This window comes from Rhynchophorus ferrugineus, unplaced genomic scaffold, assembly GCF_030347505.1.
Source record: "Rhynchophorus ferrugineus isolate W39M unplaced genomic scaffold, kcgeb_rfMv2 rfM4, whole genome shotgun sequence".
NCBI lineage: Eukaryota > Metazoa > Arthropoda > Insecta > Coleoptera > Curculionidae > Rhynchophorus > Rhynchophorus ferrugineus.
In genome coordinates, this window is record NW_027472583.1 from 45766828 (window position 1) to 45783772 (window position 16945).

Below are 16945 nucleotides of genomic sequence, written 5' to 3' on the forward strand. Positions count from 1 at the left end.
GGCAGATAATATAGAAGGAAAACTTTGGTTTCAGTGTCTACAACAAACTTGGTTTTTGGCAGCTGATATGCAATTATTTCTCATTGGTTTGATTGTTCTCTATATTATTAATAAATATCCACATAAGGTGTACCACGTTTTTGGAGTACTCCTATTTATAAGTTTTATAGCCCCAGGAATTGTAGCCTATTGGAAAAATCATTATATTGTTCAGCGACAATTGCCTGAGTAAGTACATTTTTATTATTCTTCTTATTGGAAGTGTGTGAGGATGTGGTACATGAGTAAAAAAGGCATGGAGCGCTGTAAACGATGAGAAAATATAAAAATAACAAAACACCAAACATTAATTTTTTAAATTTATTATAATCTATTTTAAGTAATAATTATTTATATCATTAATTTATCACATAGTATTAATCTCTTAATGCTACAGCGTGAACAATATTTTTGTTTTGTTCCTGACGCAATTGGGCCATTGGCTTGTTCTTCGGTTACTGGGGCTTTTCTATTTCGAATGCTTCTAGATTTATTTGTATCACGGCTTAAATTGGCCCCTTTGATGATGATGATTTAGTGATGAAAATTATTATATTAATAATTTATTTTATCTTTGATTATTTATTTTATCTTTTGATTATATCTTTGATTACATTAAATATACATGTAAATATTAGATAGTTAGTTTCACGAAAGTGAAAAATTTTATTTTTCTTAATTATATCGAAAATACATATTGTTAGAAATAGTGAAAAAAATTCTGTAGAAGTTAGAGCTCATATAAGCAAACACGAAACAAAATTTCCCAAATATAACAAAAAAAAACTTTCAGCGAATTGGTTTTTCACCACTTCCAACAATATTTTCGTTATAATTTTTTTTTATTACTCTTCGTGAGTCCACAATCTGCCCTATTGGCAATAAATATTTCTTCTGTCTATATTATATATACATGGCATGTAGAAAATCACTTCATTAAGCAATCTTCTGTATAAAATATTATCTTAATTAATTAGTCTTATTCTAAAGCTTATTCTAAAGTCTACATATGTCCAGTAATCAGATCAAGTGGTGTCAAACGTTTTAGTCTACGCACTTCACTATCACGTCGCATATTTAGCTGATTAGCGAATACATTGGGATGCACTGACACTCTTTCGAAGTACTTCATACAAACACGTTGAATTACACTCGTTATAGGTTCTAGAGGAATATCGCGTTGTATCACTTTATTTGAAATATAGTACGGAGCATCAACAATGGCACGCAACACCTTATTTTGGAACCGTTGAATGATGGATATATTAGATTTGCTAGCGGTACCCCATAGTTGAATTCCATATGTCCAAATGGGCTTGAGTATAGACTCATACAGCAATACGTTGTTATCTAATGATAACTTGGATTTGCGCCCCATGAGCCAATACATTTGATATAATTTTAGTCCCAGTTGTTTCCGTTTAGAGAGTATGTGCTTCTTCCAGGTTAGGCGTCGATCTAAATGCATACCAAGATATTTAACATGCTCTGCTTGGGGGAGTTGACGATGATTGATGTTCACTGGTGGACATGTTCTTCTACGCAGGGTAAACGTTATATGCATGGATTTTGATTCATTGGCTTTAATACGCCATGTCTTCAACCATAATTGTATTTGCTCCAGGTGGGTTTGTAGGTTTATTAATGCTGTGACTGGATCTTTATGGGATGCTAAGATTGCTGTATCGTCTGCATATGTTGCCACAGTAGTTATTTTTATGGTGGGCAGATCAGCCGTATACAGAAGATACAGTAATGGACCCAGTACACTACCTTGCGGAACTCCTGAATATATGGTATTTAATTCGGTATGTTCATCGCCTTGATTTACAATAAAATGTCTGTCAGTGAGATACGATTTTAGTAGCTGATAGTCCGGATGAGGGAGAAGTTTCTTTAGTTTAACCTGCAAGCCCGTATGCCATACTTTGTCAAAAGCCTGAGATATGTCTAGGAAAGCAGCCGAACAATATCTTTTGGCATTTAGGTCAGCGTTTATTTTGTTTACAAGTCTATGCACTTGTTCTATAGTCCCATGCTTATTGCGAAAGCCAAACTGATGTTCTGGAATAATTTTTCTTTTTTCTATTATATAGTTTAGCTTTTTTATTTATAATTTCTCGAAAACTTTCGAGATTATTGGTAATAAACTTATAGGTCGGTAGGAGGTCACATCTTCTGGTATTTTTCCTGGTTTTATCATTAATATTTAGCTATTTTCCAGATACTAGGGAAGTAATTAATTCGTAGCATAGCATTAAATATAAATGTTAATAGTTTTAAAGCCTTTTCTGATAGTTCTTTTAAAATTTTGTCAGTAATTAAGTCATAACCAGGAACTTTTTTAATATTAATCTCTCTCATTATTGTATGATTAACTTTTTTGACCGTTAATTTCTCGTGCGGTAAATCCATTTGAAATGGCGAATCTAGAAAGCTAGTAATTTTATTTTCGTCATCTTTATGTAGCTGAGACTGGAAAGGTTTAAAAACATTTTTTAAGTGTTTTGAGAAAATGTCGGCCTTCTCTTTATTGCTTCTCGCCCAATTATTTTCGCTTGTTTTAATAGGTGGGTTATGCTGCTGGGATCTCCTAAGCTTTTTTGTTGCTCTCCATAACGAATAGTCTGTAGCCTCAGTTGATGTCAAGTTTTCTAGGTATGCTTGAATGCTTTGGTTTTGTTCAATTTGGATTAGATCTCTCAGCTCTTTTATGGCCCTATTAAATTTTCTTTTATTCTCTTCAGTCCTTTGTTGTTGCTAATTTCGTCGTAACTTTCTTTTTTCTGCTATCTTTTTCTGTATTGTACATGATATATGTGTATTTTTTCTTGGAAATGTTTCACTGTTAGGAGTCGCGGAATATGCTGCCTCCTGTATATTTTTTGTAAGATTTATTGCTGCTATTTCTATATCCATTTCAGTTTGTAACGGTAATTTTAGAGAGATATTTTGGTCTAAGTTTTCTCTAAATGAGGGCCAGTTCGTTCTATTATTGCACAGAGAAGGGGGTTTATCTTTCATGATAATTTTTGAAGAAATTATTACTATTATTGGTGAATGATCAGAAGACAGGTCGAAACATGACTCTGCCTGACACTTTTTTGGATCAATATTTTTTGTAATACAGAAATCTATTATATCTGGTTTTTTATTTCTGTCTGAAGGCCAATATGTTGGTTCACCAGTAGAGATATGTTGCAAGTTATCTATCCTTATGGCTTTGAACAGTTCTCTACCTTTTGAGGTTATTATTCTTGAACCCCACATTAAATGTTTTGCATTATAATCTCCTCCTGCTATAAATCTATTACCTAGCGTACTGAAGAATTCTTGAAATTGTTCTGCCTTGTTGTTATGTTTGGGTGGGCAATAAATCGCAGAAATTGTTAATGGTCCTTGGGCTTCCTCTATGGTTATACTGGTGGCTTGCAGGTAGTCTTTGCGGAATTTTTCTTTTTCGAAATGCTTTATATCATCTCGAATTATTATGGCTGTACCTCCATGTGCTTTATCATCAGGGTGATTTGTATGATAAAGCTTATATTTAGGAATTTTCAAATAATGTTTGTCCGCAAAGTGAGTTTCGGGAACCATCATAACGTCAATATTTTGTTCAATTACGAACATTTTTAGTTCCCTAGCGTGTTGTTGGAACACATTGGCATTCCAAACGGCGATTTTGTAGTTATTGGCTTCAGGCATTAGGCAAGTTTGCTGACGACGGTTGTGAGTAGACCAAGCATCGTACTCATTTGATCCATTAGTTTGGCCATCATATTTTCTAATCTTGAGATGTTGCTAGTTTCAGTAGATTGAGATGTCGTCTCTCGATTTTGTGCTGAACCATTTTCAACCATTTGGGCATAAGTTATGTCTGGTTGACTTGTTCTGGTTGGTAGTGGTAGATTGGTAGTAGTGGATTGTTTTTGTTGATGCCTTTTTTCCCTTAAGGCAGGATAGAGTTTCTGTTGTAGTTGCTTGTGAACTGCGCAACCCCTGTAGTTCGCTGTATGATTTCTGTTACAGTTAACACATTTCACTTTTTCATAGCGAACTTTACAAGTGCAGTCTCGTGTTTTATGTTCTCCTGCACATTTTACGCATCTATATGATTTGCGACAGTAAGTCTTTGTGTGCCCGTGCGCTTGACACCTTGTGCATTGTGGTATAATTCTTTTTATATGTGGTGGTTCGCATTTAATAATATTATTCTCCAATTTGGTGATTTCATACACCGCCTTATTATTTCCATTAGGTTTTATATCTATATAAAACATAGGCAGAGGTTTTTTTGTCGTGTGATGTCGTATATTGTGAATATTTACGACCTCGTGACCTTTTTCAGCTAGTGCTACCTTGATGGTGTTAAAGTCCGTCCCGTGATGTAATCCTTTTAACACGAATTTAAATGTTCTCTCGGATTTTGGCCTGAATGTATGGTATTGGGTGTTTCTTTCATCTAATTCTTTTACAAGAACATAGTTTCATAGCTCACTGTTTTAATTGTGTAGTTCGTAGTAATGGTTTTCAATAGGTCATGGATGTTTTTTATTATTCCTACCTTATAGACTGTTATTGGTGGTGGTTTGGGAACAACTTTTTCAGGGCTTGGTTGTATGTTCTCTTCAATTTCTTCCGACAGGTTGCTAAAACTGTTTTTTGTCTCTATCGGTTTCTGTAACCAATAGTCACTGATTCTTGTTTGTTTCCTCGCGATTTCTTCTTCTGGACTTCTCAATCGTTTTTTGTTAATAACTGTAGTCCATTCTGATGGTGGAGTTTGCGTTATTGCCGTTTGTTCTAATCTTATATCAAAGTGTGCAGGTGATTTGGTTGAATCGCTATGGTTTGCCATTTTTAGATTTTTAGTATTTTATTTAATTTACTTCCAGAGGATAAAAAAACAAAATAAATACATTGTTTATTTCACGCACTTCATTTTTCACTTACGTTATTTTAGCACTAGTTTTTGACTATAAATACTATAAATGAATTTCAAAAGGACTGTTGTAAAATAAGATGAAATAATTTTAAACACTAATAAAAATGAGATGCAGTCCTTTTGTTTGGTCACGTAAACACGTATTCACTACACTTTAGGTCCATTGAGAGACGGATAGCCGCATCTGTTATGCGTTCTTAACACTCAATTAAATAACCGTAATAAAATACTGGGTTTTTTTAAAGAAAGGTATCTTTTTATAGCTTGGACCGTATTGAAAATACGTCTTCACCCTACGAAGGTTGGAACTGAACTCTTCGTTATAAATAAGAAAGAATAATTCTTGATTTTATAATAAACGTATAAAAATAATTTATACTTACAACTCAATAGCCGTTGATTGCGGGAACTCGTGACAGTTGTTGAGTATTTTAGAGGTTATGTAAATCACTTCATTAACTGATCGTGCGAATTACATTCAAAATTAATAATATTATTAGTTATTAATAATAAATTATGTTCAATATTATTAGTTATTAATAAATAAACAATAAAGATACTTGAGAATATATTTGATATGAGAGTTACATTGAGATAGTAAAAATATTTAACTACTACGCTTGACGCATAAACACTAAGATTAGCCGAAAAGTGTAGAGGGAGTGAGAGAAGACTTATTGTTTGAGAGAAGAAATAGGAGACCATCTTTGTTGTCATCTCTACTGCGTGTTATTTACTGGGTGAGAAGTAACACCGGTAGATACACGGAGGGGATAACTTGACAAGTGATAATAATTGATCTTATCGAGCGGGATAAGAATGATAAAATTATTAAAATGACTATTAAAAATCAGGGGTTGGTGATAGAAAAGTGAAAATTTAGGGTTGTATGTATTTTTAACGCCACATAATAAAAAAATTAAAAAAATTATGGAAAAAAATGGGATGGACGCCCCTTATCATTTAGGAGTTTGAAAAATAGAGAGTAGCCATTCTAAGACCCACTGAACATGCATAAACAATTTCATAGGAATTGGTCAAGCCGTTTCGGAGGAGTACGGACACCTTAATTGGAATCAGAATAATATTACGAAAACTGGTCAAAACGCCTGCGTTTTCATTAAGAATACTTTACAAAATTATATTTGTGCTATTTCTTTTAAAATTTAAATTCAATTCATTTCATTAACCAACTAGCTCTCTCGTCGATATTGGAGAACTTCTTCGTAAGCTCTCGTGGTAAACTACCTTTAGAGTACTTTTATTTTTTTGTATTGTTAGTAGCACCGATTCACAGACTGGCGTTAACTTCAATTTTCTCAGATTGCTCACAGCAGACGATTTCAGCTCCACTTGGATGTAAATAATAAAGCACAAACCGTACTTACTACTAATTTCTGAATTAACTATTTACATAGAAGTGAATCAATACGATGGCTTTTCTAGATCTTCTCAACTCGACTACTGTGCGTTAATGTTTTACCTTTATATTTTCACCTTTGTATTTTTACACCGTGCGTCCGCAACGCCCACCCGCAGAGCATATACGATAAACTGAAGGGAATATTGGAACTGGCGCATGCACGTAATCGACTGTATTGCGTTCTCTCTTTCTCTATCTACAGTCTATAATTGGTCATTTTAATATTTATCCTTGATCGAGTGAAAACAAATAATCTAGGATATTTAGATTTAACAAGTTTATAACAATAATAATTAAATTGTTGTATTATTCTTAATGGTCTAACATACTTTGGTTTTAAAATATGGAAGAACAAAGGTAAGTACGGAATGTAAGGTTAAGTTTTATAAACTTAAAATATCTATGCAGCATAATTTTTTTTATAGTGGGAATATTAACCGCTAAATTTGTAACAAAACATTTTAGGACATATTTTTAGGACATTTATGGACATATGGAAATAGAAGTCAACATATGCCATAATTTCAGCCCGATATAGCTGCAGTATTCAAAACGATAACAAAAAGAAAAGAAGAAAATTAATTTTTTGTTTTAGGTTAGTAAATGTACAATACGTCAACCAAAAGCCAGTGGGTTTAGTAGTCAATTCATTACTAGGGTTTGTGTATTAAATGTAGTAGCAAAAATTCATACTCATAAGAATTAGACATTAGAAAAAAACTAAATTAGAATAAGCGAAGAAATTAGACAGATTTTGTAAGATGCAAGAATGGTGGAAGACTATACTTTGAAAAGATCAAATTTACTAATAAGAGTTTACCTGAATCGAATAAACAAAACATATAATATTAATCATTAATAACACCCTAATGATCTAATGACTGCTAATCTGAAGGTGAAAGATTGAAACAAATAAGGAAAAAATAATATATTTTTATAAAAAAGCATAGGTAAATAAAAATAATGATGTATTGACCGGTGACTTCTTTCAGGTGAAAAGTACGATGGTCTGCAAGTTGACGATTTTGCTTTGAGATAGATGAATGACATATACATATATGGTTTATCGACTTTCTCTAAAAATATTTCAATGCCATGTCTTTATGTAAATATGCTGCATGAACTAGATGTAAAGATATATCAATATAATCTCTATATAAATATTGTGTCTTTTTTTATTTACTTGGTAAACAAAATAATAACACTTTCAATTACTAAAATGTGCATTTTAATTAGTATCTAAATTAAAATACTTCTTAAAAAATTAGTGATAATTTTCATAATACAATTTTTGCTAGTCTTTGAAATGAGTTCCATGCTCTTTACTATTGTTTGATTATTGCTTTTTAATTTCGTGGAGATAAATTTCTATGTCGCGGAATGATATACCAAAAAAGTATGTTTTTAACTAAAATTTTCAACACCGGTTAAACAACAATGTATATGCGCTTGCGTAGAGCTTGACAGAAGAACGCTTGTTCACACAGGCTCTCAATTCAAATAAATGAAAATGTGCATGTGCTATATTTAAATTACCTTCAGTTTCTGTATCCTCATTTATAGATATCTTTAAGTCTTCTTAGTAGGAAGGTAGAAAAATAAGGGCCACAAAATTGTTAAAAAATCTCAAACACTGTATACATAAAAAATTGTTTAACGTAAACTTTTTGTCATAAACAGTTATATTTTGTAGGACTGTCTATGATCTTCGAATACTGAAACAAGACATTTTTCATGATATGTTAACATCTCCATTAAACAACATGTTTGGATTCTACACGGGAATGCTGGCTGGATATCTGTTTCTGAAATACAAGGACTGCAACTTACAAAACCGTAAGGTATAAACATTAATTAACAACTTTTTCTATTACATATTATAACGATTAATTTTCGTTTAATTTTTAAGTTTATTGATGATTAAAATTTTGTTTTTGTTTAAGGTCATGTCTATTCTTTGGTGGTTAATGTTTGCTATAGCAGTACCGCCTCTGCAAATAGCTTATTTCTTCTACGACCCAAATTACCAGAACACAAGGATCGGAAGTGCCATGTTTTGGATGTTTGGCAAAGCCTTATTCGTTATAGGTGCTACTTTGATTTATTTTGGAATGACGTACAGACTTGGAGGTAACCATATTACTACTACGATCAAATATAGTTAGAATTTTGAAATTAATTCGTTCTCTTTAAAGTAATCTCCGCTAAGAACAACGTGTTCCTCGTTGACGGTTTAAGCAGGAAGACTATTACTACTTTTACTGTTTATCTATTACTTTTTGCCACAATAGCAGCCTTTAATTTAAAATCCAACTGTGTTTTATTAGGTGCTTGAGTATTCTCTGATAATTCACTTTAAATAGATATTTCTTGGTAAAAAATTTAAACAACCATGTTAGTTTGACAACGGTACAATCATCGATCCTTATACAATCCATAAGGTAAGCTAGATCAATCCGAATAAGCGATAATTAAGAGACACTAGGTCTGGTGAGTATATCGGATGAGGCAGAACTTCCCATTAGAGCTGCAACAACACACCGTCCAATTTGTTTATTTGATGTCAGTACATATCTACAGGAGCAATTCAATTTTCTCTAATCCGCCAAGTAATAGACCCGCGTTGTTGAATCGTTTCGAAATGATATGTTTAGGCAATTTGTGTGATAGCTATTTCCGTCCTTTTGGATCTTTCCCATCGCATGGTCTGGAATCAATTGATTCATCAACATCATTTATTCATTGCTATCTGGAATTTGATTTAGAATCTGAGCTAGGTTCCCGTTCTATCAGTTTTGCAATTCATTCTGAACTTTTTTGATTATTCAAGTTATTGTTTTTTTTTTGTTCTGGCTTAAAAACCAAGCGGTGGAATGCATGACGTATACCTGGTCGCGGAAACTTGCCTTGGTGTGACAAGTTGGACCGGGCTATGTGGGACAGCCTCTGGGCTTACCAATACACTAAACCGAAACCGCCTCACAGTTGACCCCTGTGGATCGCTACTGCTACTGCATTAAATTTGGGGATATGGCGCCCGCTGATCAGGCAGCCGTTATTGGGTACGAGGGCCCGGCGATTCTATTTATTCGCGAACCTGAGTTAACACACAACTGGATACTGTTGTATGGGGGCAAAAGTTATGACTGTAGCGATGGATGAGGTCGTTTCAGCCTGGAAAAGGGGGAAGCTTGGCGGTGACGCGGTGCTAAGCTCCCAGCATGTCGACCAGCTCGCGAACAAGCTCGTTTTCAGAAGAACTTGAGCTGAGTTGTTGTTTGTGGAATGATTGAGACATGAAGTGCTTGATTTCTGGAGTGTCGGTTTCCCTATGAATTTGATTATTTCTGACAAACCGCGTTTAATATTCTCCTGAGGAGCTTATTTTGGAAAACTTGAAGCCGTTTGACCTGGTTGGGTGTAACAAACTTGAAGTAGACATTAGATCCGTAGAGGAGTACGGACCGAATTAACATCTTGTAAAATAAGCATTAGATGGAGATGGGAAGTCTGCTAGAAGGGCAGATCAGAGAAGATAGCAGGTTTGCTATCCCCGAACCATTTTGGATTGCTTTCTGGATTTGGGAATGCCAACCGAACCGCCGGTCGAAGTGAAGACCTAGGTACGTGACGTTATCCAGCCATGGAATTATTGCGGTGTCGATCTTAAGTTGCGAGACGCGCAGTGCGTAACGCTTCTTATGGAAAATGATGGCCTGGGTTTTCAGGGGGTTGATTTGCAACCTCCAGAATTTGAACCACTTGACCGCATGATCGAGCTGCTTCTGTAAAATTTCATGCATTGTGGTTGTTGTTTGTCATTTACGCCAAAATCACCGCAAAACCAATATATGAGATATGAAGAATGAAAATGTTCGATTGATTTCGGCAACAGATTTCTTAAAATCAAACAGCAAAATTTCTACAGTTCTTCCAACAAAACAGACAATGCACGTCAGAGACGACGTCGAGTTGAAAGAGACATAATGCTGTCTGATATGAAACATGTAAGCGAATCAGTCTATAAAATACGATTTGTGTTGATACTAGTCGACCCTGTTGCCAAAATGTCAAGAAAATCCTTCAAAACATCAGTGATAATAATTTCAGATTACAAACTCGCAAACGTTGTAAACGAAAATTTTAAGTTAACGCAGCAATATTGCGATGTTTTGATGGTGTGCATTAATATATATTAATATATTGATGCTGAATGGAGAACTATTGTTTTATGTAGAAAATGTCAAAACCATCGAATTTAACAGTTGGTTATATTGATAATCTTTTAAATATTTTCAGGATTGGTGTATTGGTTTTTCAGCAGAGACATTATGTTAATCATCGGGCGATTGACCTACAGTTGTTACCTGGTTCATGTAGTTTTTGTCAAGATGCCCATGGGTTATAAAAGATATCCAATTTATGCCAATGATAATATCTTTGTAAGTAATCGTTTTTTGTTTAAATTATACAAGTTATATATGAATAAAATAGAACATAGACATACTCGTGTAATATAAATTGAATATTTTCTGGAATTGTTGAATATTGTTAGAATTTTTGTTGATGTTCCTAACTTAGTTTCTAGTCCAATAATGTTTATGTTTAAACAATGATATTTTTTCTATTAAATGCATCTCATTACACTACACATAATCAAATGGTTTGATTGTTTTGTATTCTGTACTGCTGTTATCCAAGAGTTCAAGGGTTAATACTTCGATATTAACATAAGATTGGAGTCTTTCCTTGTGTCTCCTTGCGAATCTCTTAATTTCCTGAGTGAAAGTTTTGTTACCTGAAAATCTCGCTGTGAGCAATGAGTTTTATGGTATCTGGTCGCATTTGCTATGCTTCTTAGGAAAATTTCAATTATATTTACATCGATTTCCGCGGAACTTCTTCATAATTGAATTTCGTATGTCGATATAGGTTTTAATACTTGCTTATATAATAGTAATTTATTATGTACTGATAATTGTAATTTTCTTTTAATTAACAAATATATCTTCTTATATTTCCACTCCAGTTTTATCCTCTTTTTATAACATGTTCCTTCTAGTGAACTTTTGGATCCAGCATTATTCCGAGATACTTAGCGTTACTGAATAGAAAGATTTATTGTTTATTGATATTGGTGATTGTGCGGTCTGATTATCGGTAAAATGTACATGCACATATGTGCTTTGTTTAATTTTGAAGAATAATGAAGAATAACTTCAGTTTTGGGTAGAATTATTTATATTGTCACTCACCTGTTGTAATTTTCTGATGACTTCTTTGTTATCGTCTCCGAAAGCAAAAATTGTGGTATATCATAGGTGTAATTGAGGTACACCAGCATTAGCCTCTTTTATTGTAAAATAACCTTTCTCTTGTTTGACTCTAAATATTCCGGCGGTAATGTAAGGCTTTAATAGTTCAGTTTGTTGTTTGTGTAAAGTCTTGTGTAAAGATATAACTGATATAGTAAGGATATAACTGAATATACAACTTATCTCCAGGGATTTTTTTTTATTAACATCTGTTACTCTATGCACCTGATTAATTGTTGTATGTTAGTCAAGAAACTCAACAAGATGTTTTGGTATTAGATATTTTCTCTCTATAATTGGTTTTATTATATTCAACGAGACCTTTTGAAAGAAATATTCATGAAGCTATTCATGAGAACAGTGCGGTAACAGTACGATTATATGGATTTTAGGATATGGTAATTTCTGCCATCTTTCAAACGTCTGGATCATGCATTGATCAAGTTAACGAATTCTATAGTTCCCTTTCTTGGTAGATATTGCAGCATTTGTCATGTTATTAAACCTGGTGATTTCTTTGGATTAATGGTGGTGTTGATTTGATGTGACTTGTTTCGTCGTGACTAATTGAATCGTTGAATTTTCGCAGTCTATGTCCGGCAAATTATTTGCAATTTCACTTTCCTTTGGTTTGAAGATTTGTGCTAAATGGTGAGTGAATGTTTTGTGCTTTTTTTTGGTTGTTGCAATTACCATAAGTATCTGAATAATAAATAATTTTAATAATAATACATCAAAACCACATCGACGCGTCAGGGTATCAAACATCAACGCATTTTTATATTGATGTTCTTTATAAAATTACAAAAAACATGGCAAATTATTAAATAAAATGTATTTAATTAAGAACTATTTTAAATTTACGCAGTGTTTTTTTTGTTTTAGTTCCTTTCTGTATTTTCGGATGTGTGCATTTCCTACCTCACAGCGTTTCTTCTCTGTATGCTGATAGAAATGCCAGTATCTGCTTTGCAGAAACTAATGCTACCTAAGGAACCTAAGGCTGTTGAAAATTCAAGAGATCAAGATGTAGGAGAAAACCTGTGCAGTAAAGTGTAATATATAGTAGAACAATCTATAAGAATAGTGTAAATGGTTAGAAATATTTTTAAATTTTATGAAAATTAATGTCATATTAGAATTGTTTCTAGAAAAAGAAAATATATAAATCGTATTTTAGTAACAATAGTTTTGTCTGGTAATTTTATTTGACAAATCGAATTTTTATTATAACAGTTTTAGTTAAAGAATTAAAACAAATAGCCTTGGTATATCGAATAGATAAAAATGTTAATATCAGATAGATAATAATGAAACATTAATTGTTCCTGTATATTCACGTAAAGTTAATGATTACCCAAATAAATCCTTAATGATGTGAAAGCTTACCGAGGCTGTTGAAGCTTATCTAAAATAGATAAAAATGTCAATATATATATATATATATATATATATATATATATATATATATATATATATATATATATATATATATATATATATTTAATATATTGCCTGTCGCAATTGATAAATTCATTTTGAATCAGACAATATTTTTCCTGTTATTTTATTTCAGTTTAAAACATAGAACGCTGTCTGATTCGTTCGAACACGTAAACGAATGAGACTGCAAAAGTCGTTGGGTTGTCCGATGAGGTCAGGGTCCATAAGAGGTTATGTATCAGCAAATGTTGTTTTGGCGCTTTGCTTTTTTTGATACATTTCAAATCGCTGCTTATTAATACTCAGATTAAAAATGCCGATACCAGACAGAACAGATTGCGTCACCAAAGGCTTACGAGAACAAGCGAGATAATCCAGGCTCCCTCTTGTCATAAAATTGGAGGTAAGCGTTAGAGGTAAGTATTTTTACTGTTAAACATCTTTTATTGAAAATATTTTTAACGTGTTGAAGCTACCCTGAATTTTAGTATGGACACGGTTATAAAAGTATCTTAAAAAATGACAAATATTATCTTGGATTCACCGAAAAGAACGGTCCTCATATGAAGCGGGTGACTAATCAAGATCAGCTTGTTGTTAGCTTTATCAGAGATCAAATATATGAAATGTATAAAAACAGTGACTAGCTTATTCAATATTAACATAATTTAAGACAATTATTTCAAAGGAAACTGGGTGTAAGTTATCCATAGATAGCTCAGAGCTATGAGATGTGGTATTTGAGGCATGTAAAACATCCTTTCGTACAATGTTAGGTAATATAGGATTTAAATGACGTCAGAGAACCCACGATAAAGTCTATGGTCACCACAGACATTGCTTTTAAAATAATACAATTTTTAAAAGCCTGTAATACAATCAGGAAGGACTTATTATTTCAATTTGTGTATTTCAGAATGGGAAAATGGGTTACTCATAGCAAGATCATAATAAAAATAGTGTTAATATAACAAAAATTCACGGAAAAAGAAAAAGAAAAACGTTGGAATAACTAGTGATTTGGTTTTATTATTCATAACATATAATTATATATGTTCTATTAAGCTTAATTAAACTTTCTGAATATGGGATTATGACTCAAGGCAAATAATTTCCAAAACAGGGTTATGAGAGTGGAAACTAAAAGTGAGTATATAATTAATATACGATACCAGTAGGAGGTTGCTTGTAGAGTGTGAACGATTTATGTGCATAGATATATGTGTAATTGTTCAAAAGTATACATGAGCATTAGGAGAGAATGATAATGAATACTAACTATTTTGTAGATATGGTAAATACATTAGTGTGAATTCTGTGATTAGTTTTATCAAGAATGGTGTACACAGGTAGTAACAGAAGAAACCAAAAATTCAGTGATATTCAGAGACAAGGAAATATACTATCGAAGGGCACAATAACTAAACATAAAAAAGAAAATATGCTCTCTAATGATAGTAAAATATATTACTTGGATATGCAACTGTTAGTTAGGTGGATTAGGACCCAGGGGATACCACTACATAAAGAAACACGCCTAGAACTCGACCTCATGGGTGGTGAGTAAAAGAGTTCAATGTAAATGTAATGAAACAACTGTAATCTATGAACTATTATGGTAGCATAATTAACTGTAGTTTAAATTATTTGATAATATATGAATTAGATGAACTATAATGTAAAAATAAATTATATTTGATAACATTTTCGTTTCATTTTATTTAGACTAAAATTTTATTACATATCAAAGATTGAATAAACTAAAACTCGTTGATGCCGGCAACACTGCAACGCTTTGAAGTCATAAATTCAGATGACGTACGTTCACAACTTCTTAGAATAGATTCTAATTTGACTATGTAAGAGTGCGCAATCCGTCATGAATTTTGAAAAAGTATGTATTACACTGTTATTTAGTTTATATTGGTGTATTATCGGAACCTAATGTAATTAATCAGATAAATAATATAATTATCAGATGAAACCGAAAAGTCAGATGTTAAATGTAATATATCTAACTTAATATAATTATTTTTTATTATAATTTATATATGAGTGTATATACGTGATATTTTATATATAATTTATATATGAATATTTTAAGAATTATTAAAAATGTTTGATATATATGATCACCTTAATTGCACTTCCACTGTTCATTTTCACATTTCCCTGCCTGATCTTTTCCAGTTATATCCTATACTTTTTTGTTCCTTCCACAGGAATCCTCTAACCTTATGGTAATATTTATTTGCCTTCTAATGTTTAAATTATTCCCCATTCTCTTTCTGACATTTAAATTTTTATTAATTTTCGAAACTCTTCCAAAAATCCTCTGTCACTCCAGTTCTGCCCTTGGATTTCTTCTAAATTCTGAACTCAAATCAGTTTGTCTGAAAGAAGACTTTCAGCTTCTGTAATTTCGCATTTCTTTCTGTTATTTTAGATTTATGGGTCAGCCTAGCAGCAGCACCCTTCTACTCGGTGTGCATCTGTATTCGATACCCATTTCTGCAATAGGCTTTATATTCTTACACATTACTTATATTTACGCTTCTTTTCTTTCCCAGTTTTAATACAGCAATAACTTTGCCTTTAATGCTACATCAGCAATGATTTTGTAAATTTGTTTTTGACTGCTACTATCTTTTTAACAAGTTGACGTTGCAAATATCTCTCTGTTTTGTATTTGTATAGTGCTAGTTTTTTTTTATATAAGTGGACTCTGATTATATTAAGTCCTCAAGATTATATTCAATTTTCGATATTCTTATTAAATACTTTAGCTTTTCAGATTCACCAATATCATTAGAATTTCTGTCTGATTGTTTGATTTACGACAGCAGCTTCTAGAGTCTTAGTTGAAACATCTGCAAAAAGGATTCCAAGTTCTTATAAATTTGCATTATCTTTTAAACAAAATTCCAGCATGAAAGATTTAAAATTGTAACTTTTGCTGATGTTACTTAACTCTTATAATCACCAAGTCGCTTATATATTTAAAACTATTTTTAATTATATATATTTTATTTTGCTATACATAAGCATAATATAAAATATGTTTAAGTCGTACGTACATTAAATTTACTTTAACAAATATTTAGTGAATATTTTTGTTCCTAATGTAACTTTTTTTTTATTATTTAATTAATATATTGTTACTAGTCGTTTCCGTCTAACCTACAATTTGTCTTTATAATAACTTAAATCTAGGTATATAACTAGGAGGACCCATCGGCCCTATCTCAGTCTCTGGTGAAATAATGTTTATACATGTCACTGCTGAATTTTTTAATATATGCACCTCACTACACAACACTACACAAGATCAGATGGTTTGATACTTTTGAGTCTGTGTCCTGTTCTGGTGGTATCCAATAGTTGCAATATTTCAATATTCGTATGAGAATGGAGTCTTTCCTCATGCCCCCTTGCAATTATCTTGATTTCTTGACTGACTGTGGGTATCTGAAGGTCTCGATGTAGGTAATCAGTCCTATAGTATTTGGGTTCACCTGCAATACCTCTCAGGACTTCTGTTCAGTTCTGAAAAATTTGTATTTGATTTATGTTACTCTTTACAGAACATCCCCATAATTGAACTCCGTATGTCCATATAGGTTTTAGTATTTGCTTATATAATAGCAATTTATTATGTACTGTTAACTATGATTTTAAAATATTTGTCGCATTTAAGCATTTAAGCCCATTTTGGTTTAGTTCTGCGATTTTTTCACTTTTAGCTGTTGATGGAAGCCCTTTTGCCACAACTTTAATGTC

General features: G+C 32.4%; 1 protein-coding gene and 1 long non-coding RNA gene across 2 annotated transcripts in view; both read left to right on the plus strand.

The window, feature by feature from the left end:
- LOC143195997 (nose resistant to fluoxetine protein 6) overlaps nt 1-12908 on the plus strand; it is a 44039-nt gene extending 31131 nt beyond the window's left edge. Inside the window, exons 8-12 of the mRNA XM_076403567.1 lie at nt 35-228; nt 8101-8248; nt 8351-8537; nt 10707-10849; nt 12608-12908. Of these exons, the coding sequence (XP_076259682.1) occupies nt 35-228; nt 8101-8248; nt 8351-8537; nt 10707-10849; nt 12608-12781 (846 nt within the window). The 3' untranslated portion in view covers nt 12782-12908. The remainder of the gene's footprint in view (nt 1-34; nt 229-8100; nt 8249-8350; nt 8538-10706; nt 10850-12607) is intronic.
- On the plus strand, nt 6648-7528 carry LOC143196021 (uncharacterized). The gene is made up of 3 exons (XR_013005642.1): nt 6648-6764; nt 6886-7002; nt 7400-7528. It is a non-coding gene; the product is annotated as an uncharacterized LOC143196021 (long non-coding RNA).
- Nucleotides 12909-16945: the final 4037 nt, after the last annotated feature.